A 25,196-nucleotide genomic window follows, 5' to 3' on the forward strand; every position below is an offset into this window, starting at 1 on the left:
AATTGGTAGAAAACTCTGAGCTGGACAGCTCAAGTTTTAGTGCTACAACCTACACGTACAGGGAAAGTTTGTGTGTGTGTGTGTGGTTTAACAACAGTTATATAAATTCAACATGGGCTCATTGGAAAAATGTGCCTCTACATTTTTTTTTTTTTTTTTACTCCAGAAATGCACCTACCGTTTACATACAATTCACTGTCGTTCACACTAGTGACAGTAAAACCAACAACTCTTTTTCTTTTTTCACACAAAATGTTATTACAGGGCAAATAATCGATTAATAAAGACGTATTTTTGCATGGTTCCTTGCACAATACTATGTTAATATGACCTCAAAACACTTGTACCAAAGTGCATGATTTGCAATCTAATACATTTTGACATTTGCATGAATCGCATCATATAACCAGCTCCATATATGGCTTTTCTGATGTAGTAAATATGCTCTTTGGCTCACTTGGTAAGCCACGATAAAAAAGCTCAAAGACTTGTAGAAGCAAGCTAAAATGGCATAGTTGCTTCAGTAAAAGTAACATTTTTATCTCACGTTTGCTTTTGTTAACACTAGGTTTGGGGAGGGTTTAGTGTAAGTGTACACTATTTTCAAACACGATAAAGCATTAACCTTTTAGCGACACTCACCAGACATTTGATTTCCCAACTTCTGCAATTCGAACAACAACTATCATAATAAAATGTTGCCAGATTCACATGCATCTGCTGCATAACTGAATACGTTTTTTAGTGCCACTCACTGGATATTAAATTAAATTCAGTATTCTATGAACGTACAGGAATTTGACAATCATAATGGTGTCTAAAGCTAGCAAATGTTAACACAAAGGCAATAACACTGGCTGTTCCAGTAAAAAACAAGCCAACTGTGTAATATTTGACCATTTGTCAAAATGCAAAGGGACTGAAATGGAGTCTTGGTTTTATGTTAGTCTTGGCTTGGCCTGTGTGGTTGCATTTGCATTGTCCTTAGCCTGAACACTGTTTCCTGGCAACTTGGTCAAAACACTAGAGATGGAGTCTATAACATTCTTCTAATCTCAATACCATCTCAATATTATTGGCACTGACTCAAAAATCAAGATCATGCACTGAAGAAGTTCCTGCTCTACTTGTGCGTCAACATTCGAGTTACACACCAATGCATCAGGTCACATCGAGGCGGAAAAACATCACCAAATAAGCAGGTCCTGACATGCCTGGGAATGGCCAGGGGAATCAATGATACAATGCGAGCAGAGATAAAATGAAATCGTGGAAAATTCATAAACTTAATGATCTTTGAAAAACAATAAATCCTTTTTGGAATAAGAAGGATAAGTCTCAAGCTGATCTCCATGCTCACCGATGAACTTTAAAGATGATAAAATGAAAGTAGGTTAAACCCAACTGGACAAGCACACACTGTGATGCCCCATACTACTGTACCTTATTTCCTGAGATTACCTTGGCATTTATACAACTTCACAGCTAAGATGATCGGCATTCACCCAGCGCAGAACAAGGTCAGAGGTCACTTTCAGGTTAAGACATGCAGGTCAGCATTGCACAACAAAGTGGGACATGACCGATAGCTGAGACCACATCACAGAGATTTGCACCCTGACGCCTGGACAGTTTAAGTGTATTGTCAACAAACTTTTGTACAGAGTGCAGTAAAAGACAAAAACATCAGCGCAGGCTGTACCAACACAAAAGGATTCAACATTTCCACATAACACTGTACGACTGCTGGCAGTTAAGGAATTTTTGAGCCTTTGGAGCCTATCATATATTGGATTATATAAATGCTCCAAAAAATTATATAAGATATGCATTACATACCTGTCAATTATGTGACCACAACTTAAATGACAAGGTGTGTAAATATGTTACTGAGAAATTTGGAAATATTTCAGATGGAGAAAGTTAGGTATAAAGGTTAGAAACCAACGTTATTAAAAAAAAGAAAAAGTAAAACAACATTTATAATATTGATTTATAGAGTATTTTTCTCTTATCTTTGACATTAATTGGTTAAGTGTAGATGTCTGAAATGAGTACAAAATATTGTATAATATAATTTAAATATACATATATAGAATATATAATTATAATATTAAAGAACAATGGTGCTTTATCAAATTGCTGTTGCTGCTATAGTTATTTTTGATAAATAATTCAATTTCAAGATATAGCCTATTAAATAGTGATATTACTATCACCAAATACTGACCAGAAAAGAATCCATTAGCAATCTAAGAAAATTACTTGGTGATAAAATATTTCAATAGAGAGAGAGAGAAAGGAAAAAAACAAAAAGAAAACTTCAGAGCTGATCTGAAAGGGTCCAGCTGCAGTTTCTCTGGGCTCAGATCGAGTATAATCTGGAACGTGTTGAGTTATTGTACTTGGCTGAGCAGGTACAAAATGGCTCCATCACCACTGTTTTGTCCTGTCTGCTTGGGTCAGTATGACCTTACACAACACTTCTTGTGAGCAACTTGTCCAGAATCATATAAAATGACGTTGGAAGCAAATCTTCAGAACCCTTATTGTTGAGTATCATCTTTCACATGTGAAAGGACACCAAAGTACAGTATAAACTCTCCCCCAAACCAGGATATATCCGACCTTGAACATATCACGCACAGGCTCACACACACACACCATTCATCAGCAGAAGAAACAACATGCTTCCTCCCTATGGGACGCAAATGCTAAGAAAAAAACAAGCAATCTGCCTCACGCTCATTTTGTCTAACAAGTGCAAAAGTGCGAGACAAACATGAGCCTCATTATGAAAGAGCATGCAGGACAACAAGGTGGAGTGGGATTGAGACCAGTGCAAGATAATACCAAATAAAAGCTTACAATAAGCCCTCTAAGACCACAGAGAGCTTCAAAACAGCTTTATTACCTCAGATAGAAGTGACTAACACCGCTGAGTGCTCTTCTGAGAGCGGAGAAGCTCAATGCAACCTGAGAGCTCCTCAAGTCCCTCTTTAACTAGGGTCCTCTCCCTGTTATCTTAAATGGAATGTATGTCTATGTGTGTGTGTGTGTGTGTGTGTGTGTGTGTGTCTGTCTGTCTGTCTGTCTGTCTGTCTGTCTGTCTGTCTGTCTGTCTGTCTATCTATCTATCTATCCATCCATCCATCCAACCATCCATGTGTTTTGAAGTGTTGTTGATGATAAAGTTGTGTAAGACTCACAGAGGAGGCAGTGTTTATGTGGTTCCGCTGTCCTGGGCCTGACAATAGGATCTTTGCCAGGACCAACAGCTTGTGCCCCCTCTGTGCCTTCCTTTTTTATTACATTTGTCTTGATTTCCCATTTGTTCCTCTTAACCCTCCTGCCTATCATCCACCGTCTAACTAAATAAACTTCCTCGCCTGTGTGTGGTCTACTCATACTCTCTCTTTCGCTTTAGTACTGGCAGTGCAGAGAATAAGAGCTCAGGGTTGAAGTTGAAGCTATGCCAAACCATAGCTTGTGTAACAGGTATTGAGTGCCACATGGGATAAGACGGATACAGCTACATTTCACTGGCTGCCCCAAAGCAAGAGAACTGGACACAGTCCATCAGAATAGAAGATTTACAAAGAGAACATTTACACTCACAAAACACATTTTTATCATTCACTGATTCCATATAAAAATACATAACATCTAACACAGCTGTACACAGCATATACGACCAATTAAATAACCAAGTAAGCGTTTGAAATTATATTTTGAACTGAATTGGCCATACATTCTGGGAAAGGGTTCTTCCACCCTTGTCTACAAAAGTTAATTTATTAATTCATGAAATAAATCATTTTCAAGTACAATCATCTATTGTTGTATCGTTCAAACTGTCTTTTAGGGCTATAGCAACCCTTCAAACTTAAGAGTCTCAAAACTTCCAAACAAGACTTTATCAAGGCAATAGTAAAATTATTGTTATATGAATATCTTCCTTACATTCACTGTAACCTCATTTAAAATTTAATTCACATTCAAATAGTCAATTCTGATTTGTGTTCACTGTATATTAGCCTAAAGCCACACTGTCTTCATGCAACAGCTTGAATACGTGAGCTCTACATTAATCTCAGGCCAAAGTTGTGATCAGGCATAGAAATAATCAAGAGTATGGTGAGAAGGTCTCACATGCTGCTAGAGAACTCTTCAGCACACACACACACTGCAATCCCCTTCAACCCAAAGAAGACCCCACCTTACCTGATTAAGAGGGGAGGAAAAGAGAAAGCGAGAGAATGATCAGACGATGTGTCCATAATAAGCTGGGTCTGTATACACAAGTTGACAAGCATTTGTTAAACCACTTAAAGAAACACCACATCCTCAGGAAGAGTTTATTTAAGGTCAGACAGTCTATTAGTGCGACATTACACACCCAGTCAACTTCTAAATTCACAATGTAAACAATCGCATCTTTTTAAACACACTTTGGAGTGTCAACATTTCAAATAGGCCAACAACTTGGCTAATTTGGTTCTTGGTTTTCTATAATTCACTTGGAAGCAAGAAACAGCACTATAAAAACTAAAACTTAACTGACTTAAAGAAATTGAGTTACGGTAAATCTCATTGGCCTATAACTTGAAGTTTGGTCAAATTATTAAAATCATTTTGATGAGTTAAAGTAATGTAAAAACATATGTTGCCATGATACTGATCATATCTTTTTTTACAGAGTAGATTTTTAACTTGTTCTTAATAACCCACTGAATTAAAAATTGGAAGTTTGTGGCTTTTAGGCTTGCTGCGGTAGTTGGTGTTACACAGCGTTCGGCAGTACGCCGATTACATTACTTGCCCACCACGGCACCGCCCCCCACTGTCGTTTTGCTTTTTTTATTGAAATACAACCCATTTAGTTCAGTTGGACAACAACGGACGCTAGTAAGCTACAATTATTAACTGAAAGCGTCTGCTCTGCTCCTTACAGCATGAGCTGTAAAAGTCACAGCACACTATTACACAGATTACGCGTAATTGTGAATTTGAAAGCGAAAGTGAAAAGAGAGCGCACATTTAAAAGCGATTTCAATCAATACCCTGCATCAGTAGCATAGCCACGAGGGGGCCTGGGCTGGTTTGTGGTGCGTGTAACAAAAATGAACCAAAACTTACATATACTACTTGTCGCAGTTTTGTTCTACAACCTAAATTCCACACACCCATAGTGAAAACGCTAATTTTGAAGCAGTTATGTACATTTTTTAAAACATTTCATAAGTAATTAGATACGACAGCTTGGGGTGTGAGTGTGTGCAGTATACGTTGTAGAACCAAAATGTCAATGTATCATCAAGTTATGTTTACCACAGGCTTTATTTTACTCATAAATAGAAAAACCCCCATTATAAAACTCGAAGGAACCATCAGCGAATTAGACTTCCGGGTTCTGACATCAAACCTGCACCACTCTATGCCAGACGTCTCCAATCACTTACACTTACACTTAAACCCCGCTCCTTTTTTACAATCGACTGCAAGCTCGCATTCAGATCTGCATCCATCCAAGACCCCGTCCTACATTTAGTCTTCTTCGATAATCCGTTACACTAAGATGTATGTCACAAATCGCAATATGGAAATAATAATCTGTCGCTACATCCGTACAATAAAATAAGGGACAGGACCTCCAATATGTCCTACACAAAATACATGAATACAAGAAAACTGTGCTTGTCAAACAATTTCATGGAGTCTTTAAGAAGTAGCTTGGACTGAAAAAAAAAAAAAAAGAGCCTTAATAAAAAAAAAAGACTTTGTCATAGATAAAGATAGGAGTCTTAATAAAACCTTCGAGTGGAAAACTACTATATGGGCTGTAATACCCCCTTATATGTGGCCAATGGCACTGTATTCCAGTGATGGACATTTACAGAGCAGGCCAGGGTACGTACACCATAAAACACAAATGCAGAGAGTCAACCTGTAAAAGAGCTGAATCTAACAGTTGGCATTTTCCCCAGGAGCGCTGCGCCTAAATCTTGTCTGTTGAAGGCTGGTTTTGTTTGGAGAACTATTTCTCGGCCCAGCTCTGAGCCTATTCAAACAGAAGGCCTGTAAAAGACACTATTTTGTGAGACTCTTCCCTCAGCCCTCACTGGCCCTAAAATTATTATCCTCCCTCCAAAAATAAGCCTAGAAAACAACAGCCCGGCCGTCGAGTGCAAACCTTGAGGACACTAGGAGAAAGGACCCAGGGAGCGGTAAACGCTTTGAAAGCCCGTAACAATAATTATACCGGGGATGAATATCTTTGATCCGTGTGGAGCGGTGGGGTGGCAAGAGCGACGCCATGAGGGAGGTTATTTCTGCTAATTTGCTTTTTTCCGTTAAAGGAATCAAGGTGAGAGCAATTCGAATGTCCTTACGGACACACAAGGAGAAGAAAGATGCCAGAAACTGAATACAGAAGGGCCAAAGCGGCGGCTTTGTTGTGCACAATGGAGGGAATTTGCCACGTTATCAGGTACGACCTGAGCTCGGATGAATGCATGGCTTTGTTTACCCGCCAAGGTCTTTAAAGGGAAACTCTGAGGTCTATTCTTCCTCTCACTTCTTTCCTTTCTTTGTAGAGGGAGCGGTGTCCAAGCCACCTGTGCTAATCTAAAAGAGATGCATCATGGGAGATCATCATCAAGAGCCAATGGTTCATCTACAAATGAACCTGTGTAACAAGTGCATTTGATCAGAATAACTAGCTGTTTTTGTTGGAGCGCATCCTAAGAAGACCCTACATCCTTCAAGTCCATCAGCACTTACGTTCTCTCGTGAAGGGGGGACGAGTAAAGGAAAAGGAACAATGGGCCTGACCTTGTCTGTGGGTTGTCATGGTGACAGGGCACAGCCCACTGTTGGTGGGATTGAGGGGGAAATCAGACATGCTAGTGAGCAGAACAGTTAACGGCCTTTAAAAGCAACGGGTGACACATCCAACAACACATCCAAGTCTCATTCACTGCCAGTATGTTTGTTGTCTGAGTGTGTAATTACGGTCACAGTGATTTTTGGACTTCCTGCAACACTTCCTGCTGCCAGTTTCTGTCAGTTATGCACAATACTGTACACATGGCATCAAAACAGCAGAATTTATGACAAATGCTGAGAGGTTTAAGACACTCAAAGTGATGACAAGTAGGGCTGTGCGATAATATAGCTAAAAAAATAGTTTTTGTTTTTTTTAAATATGGGCACAAGGAAGAATCATATTGAATCATTTATATGCAACACTGCTGTTATTGTGCATAACAGCAGTGCTGTTCAAAAGTTTGGGGTCAGTAATTTGTATGTTTTTGAAAGAAGTATCTTATGCTCATCACCAACAGCGAATTTGCTTGATCAAACATACATTAAACACAGTAATATTGCTAAATATTTTTACAATTTATTTGTGTGATGCAAAGCTGAATTTTCAGCATCATTACTCCATTCTTCAGTGTCACATGATCCTTCAGAAATCATGATTTGGTGCTTAAGAAACATTTCTTATTAGAAATGTTGTGCTGCTTAATATTTTTGTGGAAAGTGTAAACTGTGATCCTTTTTTCACAATTCATTGATGAATAGAAAGTTCAACAGAACAGTATGTATTTGAAATAGAAACATTTACTGTCACTTTTAAACTTGTAATCATTACTGAATAAAAGTAATAAAATAAACACTTTTGTTATTTAACTTTTTTTATACTTTTACTAAAACTTCATATATGACATTTTTTTAATTCAGTGAATATTAATAGCACTTCAGCACTTCACTTCAGATGGAATCAAACAATTCATTTACAATCAATACATAACTGTTGAGATAAAGTTTACCTTTAAAATTTCTATTCTGTCAAAAAGAACAAAAAAAAATACACAGCTCGTGTGACACATCAGGCTAAACACAGAAAAACAAAACAGTCTCACCAATAACAAGTAGCAGAACAATAAAGCAGAAGATGAAGCTTAAATCGCTTCTGCTTCATAATGAGCTTATGCGATTATAAGAGACTTATGGCTCTTGTCACAGGCGGTCGTGAATGTTTATCTGCATTCTGAGGTTTACTAGAGGGATGCTTTGATTAACATTAACATATATCCAACCTTTAATAAAAAAGTGTAATGTAGGGTTGTCAAACATGCCGGTACCGGTACAGCCTTAGTGATTATAAAGGGATGCTCTTCTCTTGCTTTCTGTTTATTACAAATGCACAATCTGGATACAAGTTTAGTTTTTCATTCTGCTAACTACACTCCAAAGTTTCTGAATTGACAACTGTATTTAAATGCGTGATTGAATCTGAAACTGCTATGATTGACAGTGAAAACCAATGGACAAGACAAAACGGGGGAAAAAAATTCTTCATTCAACAGTTTTTGCTCTGGTACCGAGAAGAACCACACAATTTTACTGGTACTGGTCCTACTGACTACTCAAATTTTGGTATCGTGACAACCCTAGTGCTACTGAAAAGAAGTCGCTGTAGACCGGCAAGGTGCCGAGTTGCCTAATTGATATGTATCATCAATGTATAATGACGCACCGGTAAGGAGAGGTTACGGCACGGTTCTGCCTCCTGATCGTGTGTTTATGTATGAATGAGAGTCTCGCACGAACCAATCGGTATGTGTATGTCTGGTAACACACAGACGTCACTGCAAGCACCTTACCTTAAGGAGAACGGAGTGTGTTGGTGTCTTGGTAAATTATTTAAACCACACACTAATGCTGACCCGCACACCAATGTGGAGAGGTTAATGAATACCGATTTGTCCAAATCTATTGCTATGTCAAAATAGAGAATTAGCACAGGATTTGCACAAGTAATCCAGACGACATTAAATCAAGCGCTTGTATTTGACTAATGAAAGAAGCCAATGCGTATGTATTAGCTATGCAATCATATGAAGACATTATGCACCCAACAGATTTAGCTTTGAATGACACGTTGGCACCAATGCTGCCCCAACGCTGGCATGATCCTACAGCCGTCAGGTGGTTGGAAGTACAGAAGAGCAGGTGGCTGCTGTTTAAGCCACTCAAAGCCCCTGTCGGTGAGCTCATCCTCTTAAGGTTTACTCTTCCATGAGTGTCTGCCATCGGGGGAAGAAAACGACATTGACACCACTAGTAAAAACACGCCTACGCCTACTCCTAGATGGTGCTGCCATATGGCGTGTTGGGCACAAACAGATAAGAAGGGTGCTTAGTTTGATTTGTCAGCGAATTTGGATAATTACTTACTAGCTTAGACCAGCATGAACTGGTCTTGCTGGTCACCAGCAAACATGCGTGTGTGAATTTGAGCGTGTGTTTACAATTTTTCTCTCTTGTTCTCTCTTTCCTATTTAGGGGGATGACTGCACAAACATAATACACAGCATCAAAACCTTTCTCTCTATGCTACTAATCCCATCAGCCCCTGTATAACCAGTTTGCATTGTCCAAGTCCAAGTGCTTGAATGTAAACATGACCACCTCAGATGACCGTCCATGATGGACCTAAAGTCAACTTTAGCCATTCAACGTTAGACATGATTCAACAACATCAAACTGACAACCAATGGCCACAAACGGAGACCATTTCAAGTTAGCATCTAGCAACCACCAACAACTTGCTAATATGCTACACTGCAGGTAAATACAACAACATAATGTGTTTTAAAGACAATATCATCATCAAGCGGCAACCTTCTATTCTCTCTCTTGAATCCAACACAGAAGTGACTTAAACTGCAATTCATCGACTGGCCGCTAGAGTAAATCAAATATGTTTACAGCCTGGTACAAAAAGTGGTTTTGGTATAGCCGAATTCTAATGAAATCTCTCATATAATTAGCATCAAGTTCTGCTAAAAGTATTTACATATATTCTTTTTTCAGATAATTTTAACCAAAGCAACATATATTCGATCCAGTCATACATTTCAAATGGATCAATCCTTGGTATTGCTAGTATCACGCTCTATCAATTTCAGCAGCACTTTTATATTGTTCTTCTAAGTATAACTCAAAGTAATGTCACCCTGTCTGACATCTGCCAGTAAATACAGCAATAATTATACCAATTAATCAATCCAAGCTCAGATTTAAATGGGTTCAAATAATTATAACGATTTCCTGCTGTTGCAGACGTGGGTACCGTAAATGAAATGTCATGCGTTGCTGAGGTCTCACAGCACTGGCTAATTGTCTTTGTGACTCAGACCCTTGAGATTGAATATGTGACTGTACTCGCCCTCATTCACTAACACTGGGCCTATTTACCCATAACAGCAGGTTAGCATCTGTGCATTACAGCTCTAGAGACACTTAAACTAGCCTGTGGATAACATCGACATACTCATTGTCTAATTTTAGAACAAGTTGGACATTGTCATCACCATCTTAGCCCTTCTTATATGTATATAGACCAACGCTACTTTTGCTAACGCCCCCTTTTGGGGGAAAACAAACGGATTCCCCTGAGAACAGAACTCGCTCTAGATCTGCTAAGTTTCTTGATAGCAAAAATGGCACAAACTTAAAGAAGATACTGGATACGGGGTTACAGACGTGTCCCTTTGAAATGGTCGAAAACTGGATTAATGACCCCACGCAGTGGCCAAATATGGACTATTCGGACATCTACCACTATCTTGTGGAATCACCAAGTAAGTAACGTTAGCCTATTTTTTTTTGTTGTCATTAACACACTCACAGTATGACAAACTAGACGATGAGGCCATGTCACTTGGATCATATTTAACTTGATTTAAGCTATTGACATAGTTTTGTTGTCGACTAGCTATACTAGTTAGAAAGACGAAGCTGCTAGCAGCTAAAGTTACGTGTTTAGCTATCACTAGGCACGCTACCTTGGCTGTTAACTGATTTTACTGTTGAAATAGTGGCAGGCTAGGACTAAAGTGGACTTGGCTGGTTTCTGCTTGTGTCTAGAAAGTGCTTTAGGCCTAACTGTTATATGACTTTTCGACGACCACTGCTCTGGGCTACATGTAACAACACGAACGGCAGTAGATCAAGCCTTCTAGGCTAGATAGGATAGCGTAATGTCACAACATCCAATTTGATAGCCCCATACATACATAGGTCCTATACATATTTTGCCGTACACTGTAAACCTTTTTACAACTTTCAAAGTCCTAGCACTTTCTAGACACAAGCAGAAACCACTCAAGTCCACTTTAGTCCTAGCCTGCCACTATTTCAACAGTATAGTATAGCTAGTCGACAACAAAACTATGTCAATAGCTTAAATCAAGTTAAATATGATCCAAGTGACATGGCCTCATCGTCTAGTTTGTCATACTGTGAGTGTTAATGAAAAAAAAAAAAAAAAAAGGCTACTTGGTGATTCCACGAGATAGTGGTAACGTTAGATGTCTGAATAGTCCATATTTGGCCACTGTGTGGGGTCATTAATCCAGTTTTCGACCATTTCAAAGGGACACCTCTGTAACCCTGTACCCAGTAGCTTCTTTAAATACCGCTCACGGTCCTCGGTCAGCAAAGAGAGTGTGTATGTTTGTGCCATTTTTGCTATCAAGAAACTTAGTTAGCAGATCTAGAGCGAGTTCTGTTCTCAGGGGAATCCATTTGTTTTCCCCTAAAAAGGGGCGTTACCCTTCGATGACGCAAAAGTAGCGTTGGTCTACATAAAATGTAAACATTATATTTTTAAATCCACAAAGCATTAATTAGAAGTATGGTATCGTGCACTAGTCTTGCATAGCATAAACAGCAATACATTTTTAAAATTGCAGATTGGGAACACAAATACACATATAGGCAATCGTCTTTCCAAAAATGTTGAGGCAGTTATGCATATTCTTCATTAAAGCAGCACTAAGTAGGAATTCCGTTTTTGTCAAACAGCGACCCCTAGAGTCGCTGTGGAGTACTTGTACTGTCGTGAATAGCACTCACGCAGAAATGGCTCGAACTCACGGCCGGATCCCCTCCCCCTGTACACCGGTACCTGTTCAGTAGGATGGACGCTGTAACGAGTGGAAATAAGGTATGGCCCCTTTAAGAGCTGCGCGCGCCCAACACCACATGTATACGGCGCCGGGTTATTTCTGTTTGATGCTCATTTGATCTGTTTTTTGCTGTAAAGCAATTCGTTACCTCGCGAGACCTGATATCACACGATACTTCCTAACACTCAGGCCGGCAGCTCGCCGGCCCAAAGTTGCAAGGGTGGTTTTGCGGCTCACAGGCACCAGGGGGGTGCGAGACGACCACCATTCAACACGAAATCAGTTATATAAACATTACAATGACTTCAAAGCTGTTCGGTTAAGGTAAAAAAGTTACTTAGTTCACCTTTAAGAAGAATGCATAGTAACATGCAGTGCTGTCCTTGTGCCACACACGCACACATACATATATAATATACATATATAATAACTGATTGATCGTTCTCCTCTGACCTGGTCATCCACTTTGTGGGCTATAATAGTGGCTCCTTCCTCCAGTTCAGCATCACTTAATGGCCGAATCCGGAGGGCCACCTGGAAAATAAGAAATAAAGGTAATGCTCTGGCCTCAGAAAGTATTTGAACCCTATGCTTCACTTAAAATGTATGAATGTAATTGCATTAAATAAAATATTACACCAAATGCCATTTATTTGAAACACACACGCCAAAATACAACAACAAGACGAGATTGAGGAAAAATAAATAAATCTAAAGACAGCACAAGCACACTTTCCATGTAAATATTTCACAAAAAATGTGTTGTTTTTTTCATATATATTTTTTTATATTATCGTTGTTTTAAATGATAAAATAATTGATATGCTGTTCATAAAAAGACTTACAACAATGAGAACATTTTCTAAATGTCGAGTAATGTTTTGTCTCTAATGCAGTGAAATTCATACAAGTTTAACAGCATGTGGCTTAATGGTCACTCTATATAATATCATTTTTATGAATATCCTTGGGAAATAATAGATAGTAGCAGCAGGATACAATTATCTAATGAGAGTACAATTTTCACATTAATTTGTATTTCAAGGACATTTCTCTTTAAACATCTCTGTTTGAGTCAGCTGGCCAGCAGGAGAATGCATCCGTCCACAACTGAAATAAACACTGAAGGGCAATGATGCAGCGCAATCTAGGTAGTTAATTATGCAGTATGAATATTATAGCTGGAGGCTATTCTTGCTGGTAGAGCAACAAATGCTGTCTGATTTAATATGCTTAACGGGATGCGGCTAAACCTGTTCTGTTATGTTGCTCTCAGCGAATACTTGCATGAAGTCACAGCAAATTTCTCCACCTAAGAGCAGCAGTAGTTGGTTTCCATTATTATTGATTTAATAATAATAGAGAATCTGGGCTAAATGTACATAACTGTGCAACATTTACATTTCTTAAAGCACTGAAATGATGTCTTACAGTGGAATAAGAGAAAGGGAATTTAAACTGCACTGTGAATTATTGAGAGGGGGGGCAAAAGATCACTAGAAAACAGGTATTAAGCTCTCAGAGAATCTAAATATAACACGTGTAGACTGTCAGACTGAAATCTGTCCTGGGGTTTTAAGTGGACAGGCTGTCAGGGAATGAAATGTAGATCTTATTCAATTCTATAGTCACTTGTTTGTTTCTATATATACATTTGTGTATATATAATGTATGTCACACATTTGCATAAGGTATGAAAGTATGCACATATGCATAGTTAATGCATAATGTATGCATGAACTCTTTTTTAACAACAAGACATTAGGTTAAGATTGTATTAAATGAAAATAATATATTTAATAGTTTCTATAACTGGCCACTAGGCTATTATCTATTAAGTCTGTCACAATTTTAAAATCACCTTTTTGCCCCAGTATATCATTGTAAATGGTCATGTGGTGTAATAAAAAAATAAAAAAATAAAAATAGAAATACTTTCTAGTCTCTCAATATAAGCTAAACAAAACTATATAATCCAATGTTGGAAACAGTTGTGCTGCTTAATATTTTTTCTATAACCTGTGATACTTTTTTTCAGGATTCTATAATGAATAGAAAGTTAAAAAAATAACAGCATTTGTTTAAAATAGAAATATGTCGTAACAATATACACTACCGTTCAAAAGTTTGGGGTCATATATTTTTTTCTTTCTTTTTTTTGAAATAAATTAATACTTTTATTCAGCAAGGATGTGTTAAATTGTGTTAAGTCATAGTAAAGATTTATATTGTTATTTATAGTTTTAATAAATGCTGTTCTTTTTAACTTTTTATTCGTCAATGAATCCTGAAAAAAGCATCACAGGTTCCAAAAACATATTAAGCAGCACAACTGTTTCCAAGACTGGATGAGAGATGAAAATTCAGCTTTATATCACAGAAATAAATTATATTTTAGAGTATATTAAAACAAAAAACCATTATTTTAAATTGTAATAATATTTAACCATATTACAGTTGTTTCTGTATTTTTGATCAAATAAATGCAGGCTTGATGAGCATAAGAGACTTATTTCCAAAATGTTGACCTGTACTGTATATATACACAATAACTTGCTGCAGTCTAAAAACTGTAATGATAAAACAAAGTTACACAAAATATAAGCTATAGCCTATTTCATAATACACACACACGCAAACTACGCAAGTGTATCAGAATGCAGATGCCCTACAGTATAATATACACATATTATTATATATGTATATTATTATTATTGGTTGAAAAAAGTATAAAACAACATATAAGCACATACGACCACAAATATGTACAGTACAGACTCCATATAATAATCTACATGAATACACACATTTTTGGCTGAACACTGTTTACAAACTCTAAGTTACTAGACAGAAGTGGAGGAAAATAATAAGTCAGTGGACTTACTGTCAGCTGCTGATCCTTTGATTCCGCAGTGTCCTTCATCGTAATGTTTTGCGGGACGTTAAGTGTAAACTAAAACATGCGCGTCGCGTGAAGAGAGCACAACAGACGCCGCGAGGTCATGGTTCATCTAACAATTCACCTGCGCTTCTCTCTCTCGACGAGGACAGAAAACACTCCGAACGATTAAACACGGGCCGTGGAGTCCGTCAGGTCCATGTCTGAGCAGGATGTGTGTCTCTCCACCCACAGTAAACCCGTGATAGAGCGTGTGTGTGTGTTGTGTTTGTGATGTCCCTAGAGATGAGATGAGCAGTAGAGCAGTGCGCACTCGCTCGTCATCCACCGCGGCTGATGCTTCACTCAGGTGGGCATTCTCAGACTCTGAGGCAGCAGCGAAACCTGCTGGTCAGGCCTTGAACTGCAGCTTCATTCCTGTAACTGTCGTTTTATGTCAATTTTTTTTACATTTGAATTCGATAAATTAAAGAAGTATTAATTAATAAAATATTATAAAATTAATAATAATATATAAATAATAATATTATATATTAATATAAATAAACATTATTGTTTTGGGAGTTATATAATTTGATTGTGAGGTTATTTAAGGTTACATTTTTAAATAAATAATTATAACACAGTTAACTATTTTTAAGGTTTGTGTTTTGCGTTATATTTATAATTCTACAATGTCAGCCTTTTATTAAGACTTAGTTTAACTAAGTTGAACTTCTTGGTTAACCCAGAACGTTTGTATGACCCTGACATCCATTTATTTTTCTTAATTCTCCACAAATTACAAATTTTAAAAATAAAACTAATAATACTAATACTACTACTAATAAATATTGTTATCATTATTATTTCAGAACTGGAAATATTATTCATAATAGAAGAGATACAATCAAGGTAGAGACAGAAATTATGGAAATGTGTATATATTTTATTACAAAAATGATGTCGTTATAATAACAGTTTTACAGCTTTTCCATTTCAGACAACATAATCTGGTGCTGTTTTGAGAATATAAAACAAGAGTGGAAAATCGGAAACAACACTGACAAGAGTTGGACTAATTGCAACAATCATGCATATTTAAATAACATTTTATTATTTTACTTTCTTAATGCACATTCCTGCAAGTCATCATGTTTGTATAGCACTTTTCACAATACATCTCATTTCAAAGCATAGTCCCTGAACAATTCATAAGTGCAAATTTTTTCAAAATGCAAACTTTTCAAACCTCCATTCCGACCACCTGACTCCATTCTGGTATGTAACACCCACTTTACACAATCCAGTCAATTCATGATAAATAAATTCTATGATATTATATTTTTTTCTCATTGAATATCCATTGAAATACATCACATTATGAAAGTACAATGAGTTGCATAAACCTAGTGCAGTTAAGACTTAAGAACTAGTCTGCAACAAGTAATTAGTTTGGGCTAATCAGTCTTACTTTTCAGATTCAAATCAGACCAATCTACCTCTTTATATGACTGGCTTGAAAAATGTATAAAGAAATAGATGACTAACTTATAAGACTAGTCTAAGCAGTTGATGCAAGCAGCCTCAGCTCTGTGTTCACAGTCTACAGAGAGACTTCTCTTCTTGTAAAGGAAGCGACACCATTAGTTTCATGCTCCTCCTGGAAATCTTTCTCTTCACACACGCCTTTCTCCTGCAGGGAATGAAAAACAAATACTCTTAGAAAAGACAGATCAGAAACTATGAGACCAAACTTCTTTTTTGTCCAATTAATTTCCTATAGAAATCACATGAGACACTAAAAACAAACCTAATTATAAACCCCTCTTTATTTTCAAATAACTTAGGTCCTTGAAAAGGCCAAAACCATTAATCACATGAGCCTTTGAGTAGATGGGCCTATAGCAATACACTTCTGATGGTCGCACAAGCTCAAATGCCTCCTCACCAATCACGGAGGAGCATAAAGCATTCTGGGAACAGACAAAGTAGACTTTATTGATTTTTCTTTCTTTGTCGTTCACAATAGAGCGTTTTCACCCCAGCTAACAGGGTTATATATAGCGTTCAGGACCCTTATCTTATTGGAGCAACAGTCCCAACATGGGGTACAATTTGTTTAAGCTCCACAAAGGGGGGCAATTTCATTTGACAGGCCGTTCTGAAACACACACATATGACAACACCCATCAAAAACACACAGATGTGTGGTTAAAAACCTGGATTAAAGCTTTCAGACGTCAGAAACATAAACAAAATCATTAACACGTTAGAAGCAGAACATCCTTGACCATATCTCTTTCTTTCTCCTCATTCCTCTCTTTCGTCTTCTCGGCTTCCAACATGTGGAAGAACTCCGTCTCTGCACGGGCCACCAGCTCCTCAGTGCATTCCTCCCCATCTGCCTCTTTGCCCTCGTCCTCTCGGCTCTGCTCGGAGCGGCTGCGTTCCTTCAGACGCATCTCTCTGTGCCGAGCCTCCAGAATCTTCTCCCGCTTGGTCTCGCGTTCAAACATCTGCAAAAATCAAGGTAAAATACACAAGTCCAGTCTATGACAGATGGATGTACAGTAAATACAAAATTATTTTGACACCCATTTTTTCTTTCCCCCTAGAATGATTATTGAAAATGCTTTAAAAAAAAGAGCAATCATTCTTTTTTTTTATATTACAGATTTTGGTTACACTTTATTTTAAGGTGTCATTGTTACAATGTAATTATACATTTAAAGTCGCCGTGAACCGGAAGTTGCAAACGACTTTTCTCCAGTGTTGTGACGTATTTCCGAGAGAAACGGAATACTAAATGAGGCAAAATAGTGGGCGTGGCTTTTTCCCCAACTAGCACCTGATTGGATCTAGAAAAGTAGGTGTTTTCATTCAGCCTGTCTACTGTCAGTTGGAGGGGCGTGATTACGGATGTTAAGCAGACACCCAAACCGTCAAACCTACGTCATCAGGGAAGGTCCTCCAAGATTTTGATTAAAGATTACGAAGCCAACAATTTTTTTTGTGTGGATTGACTTGCATGGATGAATTGTTTACCACAAAACGATCAATTTAGGCAAACAAAGTAAGTATGGTCAATTTTGAATTCATGGGGACTTCAAGTACTGAGTAATATTAATTAACAACATGTACTTACTATAGGGTTAGGGTAGGATTAGGATTTGGTTGAGGGTTAGTTGCATGTAATTATGCATAATTTACTATTATTAGTATTACTATGTTAAGTACATGTAACATATGTAACAAGGACACTGCAAAATAAAGTGTTACCCAGATTTTAATAGCTTTAAAATTTAAACTCTCTACAATATATATATATATATATATATATATATATATATATATATATATATATATATATATATATATATATATAATTTAATACATATAGAAATAAAAAAAATCTATAATATATATATGTATATATATTATATATATTGATTAATGTCAACATTTGCTAATGCATTTTAGGATTAAACGCTGTATCTGTTAATATTAGTTAATGCACTGTGAACTAACATGAACATGAACATTTTGATTAACTAACATTAACAAAGTTTAATAAATGCTGTAAGAATATATTGCTCATGGTTAGTTCATGTTGGTTAATGCATTAGCTAATGTTAACAAATGAAACCTTATTGTAAAGTGTTACCAAGACTTCTATTTCAAATAAATGTTGTTCTTTTGAACTTTCTCCTCATCAAAGAATCTAAATTAATGTGTCATGGGTTTATCAAGCAGCACAACTGTTTTGATAATAATAAGAAACGTTTCTTCATATTAGAATGATTTCTGAAGATTCATGTGACTGAAGACTGGAGTAATGATGCTTTGCCATCACTTGAATAAATTACCTTTTAACATAGACAATACAACATTACTTTACAGTATTTTTGATCAAATGAATGCAGCCTTTGTGTTTGTGTCTCACCTCTGAGACCAGGGGTTTCTCGTTCTTCTGCAGTGTGAACAGGCCTGATGAAATCTCCAGCAGTGTGGTGGTTCCCAGCTGAGAGCCACAGCCCAGGTAACGGCCGTTATCTTGCACCCGGATGCTGTACAGGGCTTCATCACAAACCTGTGAGAGAGAAAAAATATTTCCTCAAACAGATAACGCTGAAATGTTGAACTGTGAGATGGTTTCAGTACAAGGAGACATTAAGCACCAACTTTGAGGCTGAGAGTGGGGTCGTTCTGTTTAAACAAGATGTCCCACACGTCCAGGGTGCCGTCCATCTTTACTGTAAAGAAGACTGAGGGTCTGACTGGACTCCAACAGCCATCTAACAGATGGGCCATGTGATACCTGGAGAAAGAATAGATTAGAAATACTGGCACCTGTGCAAGTTTTACCAAACATCTACACTAATAATTTGGGGTCGGCAAGATTATTATTATTTTTTTTTATGTTTTTTTAAAAAGAAAGCTCAACAAGGCTGCATTTATTTGATAAAAATACAGTAAAACAACAGGGTTATTACTATAACTAAAACTAAAACCATAAGATGTTAACTTAAAAAAAAAAAAATAATAATAATAACAATATATATATATAATAAAAAAACATAAACATGACAAAGACAAAAAAAATACTAAAACTTGCACTGAAATTAAAATGAAAATGGAAAATATAAACATAAAATCTAATTCAAAATAATAAAAACTATACCAGTATCTCAATGACACTAAAATAACACAGAAAAACAATCATATTGTGAAATAGTATTACAATTTAAAATAACTGTTTTCTAATTTAAAAAAATTTAATTCCTTTGATGTCAAAGCTTCAGTCACATGATCCTTCAGAAATTACTCTAAAATGCTGATTTGATGCTCAATAAACATTTCTTATTATTCTCAATGTTGAAAACAGTTGTGCTGCTGCCTAATATTTTTGTGGAAATTGTGATATTATAATTATTAGTTTTTTCAGAATTATTTGCCCAAATAGAAGGTTAAAACAGTATTAATTTCAAATGGAACTCTTCTGGAACAATGTAAAAGTCTTTACTGTTGCTTTTTATCAAATTGAATGTGTTGTTGCTAAAGAGAAATATTAACTTCTTAAAAAAAAAAAAGTCTTACTGACCCCAGACTGATAGTGTAGATAAAACTTATATTTCCCCCAAAATTGAACAGAGAATTACTTTTAAAATGCTGTATTTTAACAACGAAACATAAGTTACTTGGTCCACATAATGGAGGACTCCTTGATGTCCTCTGACCAGATGCGTGCGGTCCAGTCAGCCACGGTCAGGAAGTTCTTAGGAAAAAACGGGTTCCTCTGCAGGGCGTAAATGGGACCATGGTGTCCGCTGTATGTGCATACAATCTTCTCAGCTGGGGTTTTTGCTTTGCGATTGCACGAAACCACAAGACCCTGCTCTGTGCCCACCATGAACTTAGTAGGCTTGTGTAATCAAAAACAAAGGATGTTTAAGTTCTCAACATCTGTTTCCACAAGGTTTCTTCTTGCACTGGGCCAAAAAAAAATAAGAACTGGTCTTACCATAGTGGTCTCAAACTCCAGTGAGATTGCACCAAGGGCATTATCAAGGTTCCACTTCTTACTGGGGTCCAGCACGAGTCTCTCAGTGGGCTCACTCAGCTTACGAATGTCCCACCACAGCACCTGGTGTCAGATGCATATTTTGAGGACTGCAATGCAAGTCTCAATGAAATATTGTGTGGTTTATTTCTTTATTTTTGGACTTATGTGTCATTGCACACAGACCTGACCATCTGTAGAAGCTGAGAAGATGTCCATGCCTGTCTTCGACTGCAGCCAGATGACTTTGTAGACAGGATCTCTATGGCTGTGTTCGATGGTGGACATCTCTACTGGCTGGCTGCCTTTGCGTGTGTCCCAGTACGCTGGTAACGGGGTAAACAACACGGTGGTCATGCATAATTTTACAAAAACATACAAGCACATTTGTGTAAAATTTGCACAGTGACATCTACAGATGCCATTCCAAAGTGCATACTCATTTCAACTATGCATTCAATGCCAAAGGCAATTAGTTCAGCCATTAGACTTTACAAAAGATACACGTCTATCAAACACTATTCAGACAAGGTCAAAGGTACTTTTTTTCCATTAACCATAATTTATTGAGAACTAAAAATGCCCAGAGCGACTGAGGCCAATCTAATTAAGCCACTGAAAGAGTGCATATGGTCATAAGGGTTTTGGTAGCTAGAATAGAAAATGATTAATTGTGAATTCAAAGAGATGCTCAGGCGATAAAACCAACCAATTTGTCCATTGTAGCCTCCCCCAACGAGAATGTGTGAATCTTTTGGGTTGTACTCCAGACAAACAAGTGGACATACAGGTTTCAGGGTCATCTCAGGTTTATTGTGATTTTCTGAAGGTAAAAAGAGTATTATTTTTTCAATATAGTTTGTCCTCTCTAAGTGTGGCGACTCATTTATATCACAGGAAAATGCTGTTTTTTTTATGGCATACCAATGTCCCATATGTAGGAGTCGAAGCTCATGTCATTGGGTGCTTTCTGAAACTCCAGGGAAGAGTAGGCGACAGCAAGTTTATGGTTACCATCGGGATGCCAGGATAAACTTGTGGCTGTGCGCTTCACTTCATTTGGGTCTCTAGAAAAATGCACAGATACCCAAATTATTAAGTACTATATGTCTCAAAAGTCTTTTAAGTTTTGTACAGTTTAACAGTACTGTGTGTGTGTGTGTGTGTGTGTGTGTGTGTGTGTGTGTGTGTGTGTGTGTGTGTGTGTGTGTGTAAGGTCAAACGTGCTGCTTAACCCAAGAATGAACCTCATTGGTTCTCGCACGTTAAGCAAGCATGCCTGAGCTTCTGTTTACCACAAATAATGTGTGAGTTGGTGAATTTTTAAATGTGAATAAAAGCCTAAATTCAATGTGTTCATCATATAAAGCGATCGTGTTTCTTCAGACAATTTGGACTAAACCGCTCAATTCATATGGATTATTTCTATGATCTCTTTATGAACTTTTTGAAGCATCAAAGTCGTAGTTGCGTAGCTGTCAATGGAAGGACAGAAAGCTCTCAGATTTAATCAAAAAGATATTCATTTGTGTTCCAAAGATGAACGAAAGTGGAACGGCATGAGGGTGAGTAATTAATGACAGAATTTTCATTTTTTGGGTGAACTATCCCTTTAAGAAATATTTCTATTTATATATAAATGTTTAAATGAGCACAATATTTACCCAAAAAGGCCTAAAAATCTGTTGAATGTTTTATTCATTCACAAAACTTGTGCAAGTTACCTGGCTGATATTGCTCTTATCACTACAGGCGAGTGTGCTCACCTGAAGACATTGATCGTCTTGGCTGATGGCTCTTCCTCTGATTCCTCCACCACCTCTTCCTCAACCTCATCAGCAAAAAAGTCCTGGTAGATGTCAGTGGCGTTGTTCTGCTTGCTACAGTGTTCCATGAGCTGCAATGGGCAAAGAAGTCAAAAACATGTCTTCTTCTGAGAGGAAGCTCACAATACAGGTTTAAATATAAGCCCAGCACATCATTTCTCGTCTCAAATATAATACTTCATGGTTAATTTAAGGCACTCACACCAGCAATCTGCATAATCGTGTTCTGATAGTGTTCATCCTTCTCCACTTTCTTCCTGTAGCGGATGGTCGCCTCCACGTCCTCTGGATTGAGATCTTTCGGCCACCCTCCTTCCACATGGTTTATTCCTCGTGACTCTGATTCAAAGCGCTCTGTGTTCACCTGAACAGGACAAGAATTTCATGTTAATTCAGACTATGATTGAAACTAATTTCTATATAAAAATATTGTAACTCTAATATTACATTTTATGAATGTACAGTTGTTTGCAAAAGAAAACAGGATCATGAACTTTTTGTGTTCATGGGATTTGTTGCTGTTAAACGCTGGTCTAACCTCATGCTCTGACATTTCCTCTGCGCACTGCATGGTGACATTACATGGATCTCTCACAGTGAAGTTTGCAGCGAGGGAAGGGTCAGGCAGAATGTCCACATGCAGCTCAGCCGGACGGTCTGAAAAGTTACACTGGCGGCCAAACTCACTGCGCTTTTTTGTGTACACGTACACAATCTCCATCTTAGCTAAAGGTAAGTAAAGTTACAAGATTTTCATGATCAAATGCGTATTTTTATACATTTTAACAAGTCGTGGGTTAAAAATTATAGGGTAAATGTTTTGTTTTCACTAGTTAATTTGCAATCGTTCTGTGGGGTGACAAATTAATTAAAAAAAAAATACTAATATGCCTTACATTTCCTCAATTAATTTGAATAGTTTTAGAGGAATTATAGTATGTCACACACACTTAATAATGACAAAACCAAGCTGGTGATTAATTTTTTAAAATACAAATGTGCCATATATTTCCCCAATTAATGTAGCCATGAATGTTTCTATAATTATTATACATAAAGATTTTTGGATTAAAATAGTTTTGGAGGAATTATGTCACACCCACTTACTGATGAGAAACTCTGAAACTTTATGATAAAAACACTTAAATGTTTTACAGTGAAGTATTTTAGATTATAATACTAAACTGGTCACCAAAGATTATCTGCTTACTAAACTAGACAAAAAAACTTAAAATCTCAAAATAAATAATGAAATCTCATCAGCATCATTTATGATAGGAGCACTTCACCCCCCTTTCTTTCATTTGTTGTAGTTGTAGCAATGTTTCGTTTTACAAAAACACAATTTCTGATTTTTTTTAAAAACAGTTTTTCTTGGGAAGGTTTTCTCTATTTTATCATTTTGCAAGTATTATGTGAACGTTACCTTTAAATGTATCTGATGTGATGTTTAAAAGAACATTAATCGAACGTCCAACTAAAATGCTTCAGAAAAAAAACGTTGCATGAATTATATTAAATAACATTTTTGTGCTAATGTTTTGATGACGTTACAGACAACTTTAAACGAACGTTCTATTAACGTTGCTAGAAGAACTTTAGTTCATAACTTTGAGAGAACCTTGCCAGAGAATGTTAGCCAAAGTTCTGAGAACGTCTCCTGTCAGCTGGGTTACTGTTACTGTTAGGGAAAGTCCAACCAAACACCAGCACAGGCACAGCCATCATAAGGTCTAAAGCTGTGTCAGAAGTTTTGGAAATACTTCCAGAACATTACACGTATCAATCTATGACAGGCACCCTTTTAAAGTTAAACTCTTTCAAAATAAGGCATATATTTAATATTACCTGATTTTGAGTCGCTTTCTGTGTTTCGATGGTTTTAGTGGTTCACTGGTCTGTAGTTTACCGTATCCTAGCAGCGGTGGCGCAAGTGACGTCACGTTTGCATGCATACTTGTAGTGTACTCTCTTTAATAGTGCTAATATAAATGGTACTAAATACTAATAGCAAGCAACTAATGCTACTTAGAATTGTACACGTACATATAAATGCGCTATTTTATAATGTTTCACTCGCATTTGAGATGAACATTGTTGACTGTTTTACCTCAGGCTTTCTGCTCTTCTACTGAAGTTCGACAACAAGGCCAGTAGAGAGCGCCATGTAACAACAACACTCATAGGGTTCAATGAGAAAAGTACCAATAAAACTCTTTTTTTCAGGAATAATACGGAACATAAGAGTGGTTAAATAAACAGTTTCACTTTCAGTCAATTTCAATATACATTTAATTTTATGCAAGGCATACTTGTGGCTAAATCTCAGCTGCCTTTAATCCAATAACAATGGTTGTTTTGTTTTCTCTAGGTTTCAAACGTCCAGTTAAAAATCTTATTAAATTAGAATCATGTGTGTGAATTTTGGCCTCCAAACGTTAACCATCATAAATCATCATATTTATACATCATAGCTGAAATCGTAAAAGCACACTGGCAGATATTCAGACATGAAACAAATATAATATAACCTATTAGCTATATAAAACAGTAGATCTTACCATAAAGTTAAACTTCACAGGACAAGATAGCCTATTATTACAAACGTCATGTCGGGTCAAGTGTCATACAATGTATTAACACTTGTAAAATTGTTTTGAGGTTTCGGCCTACATTTGCAAAGCCACAAATATGTTTAATGTGTCTGTTTTATGGAAAGTAACATTTTCCCCATAGTTTGAAAACCTGCCCTGCTATTTGCCAAGCCATGTGCTTGTATATAAATGTTATATACATTCCAAAATAAAAGTTTTCACTCAAATGTCTCAATTCAGTTCAAAATGTTTTTTTTTATTATATCCACGTTTCTGCCCTCTAAGTTAGACAGAAATCCAGCACCACCTCACTGTCTGTAACAGTGTCATCCACGCACCCCAAGTATTAAA

The 25,196-nt window shown here is 37.0% G+C and overlaps 2 protein-coding genes across 2 annotated transcripts in view; both read right to left on the reverse strand.

The window, feature by feature from the left end:
* Nucleotides 1-15,191, reverse strand: part of kif19 (kinesin family member 19) — a 41,126-nt gene extending 25,935 nt beyond the window's left edge. Inside the window, exons 1-2 of the mRNA XM_056245426.1 lie at nucleotides 14,869-15,191; nucleotides 12,438-12,518 (exon numbers count right to left, since the gene is read on the reverse strand). Coding sequence (XP_056101401.1) covers nucleotides 12,438-12,518; nucleotides 14,869-14,907 — 120 coding nt within the window. The 5' untranslated portion in view covers nucleotides 14,908-15,191. The remainder of the gene's footprint in view (nucleotides 1-12,437; nucleotides 12,519-14,868) is intronic.
* A 1,074-nt stretch (nucleotides 15,192-16,265) lies between these two features.
* On the reverse strand, nucleotides 16,266-24,178 carry dnai2b (dynein, axonemal, intermediate chain 2b). Its single transcript, XM_056245427.1, has 13 exons — nucleotides 24,100-24,178; nucleotides 22,790-22,977; nucleotides 22,454-22,615; nucleotides 22,192-22,322; nucleotides 21,350-21,492; nucleotides 21,135-21,248; nucleotides 20,612-20,751; nucleotides 20,387-20,509; nucleotides 20,064-20,287; nucleotides 19,048-19,183; nucleotides 18,809-18,955; nucleotides 17,157-17,381; nucleotides 16,266-16,558 (listed from the first exon to the last, which is right to left on the reverse strand). The coding sequence occupies exons 2-13, from the start codon at nucleotides 22,970-22,972 to the stop codon at nucleotides 16,469-16,471; spliced, it is 1,818 nt and encodes a 605-aa protein (XP_056101402.1). The 5' UTR covers nucleotides 22,973-22,977; nucleotides 24,100-24,178; the 3' UTR covers nucleotides 16,266-16,468.
* Nucleotides 24,179-25,196: the final 1,018 nt, after the last annotated feature.

The sequence above is a fragment of the Rhinichthys klamathensis genome, unplaced genomic scaffold (assembly GCF_029890125.1).
Source record: "Rhinichthys klamathensis goyatoka isolate OS25496 unplaced genomic scaffold, OSU_Roscu_1.1 h1tg000030l_1, whole genome shotgun sequence".
Classification (NCBI taxonomy): domain Eukaryota; kingdom Metazoa; phylum Chordata; class Actinopteri; order Cypriniformes; family Leuciscidae; genus Rhinichthys; species Rhinichthys klamathensis.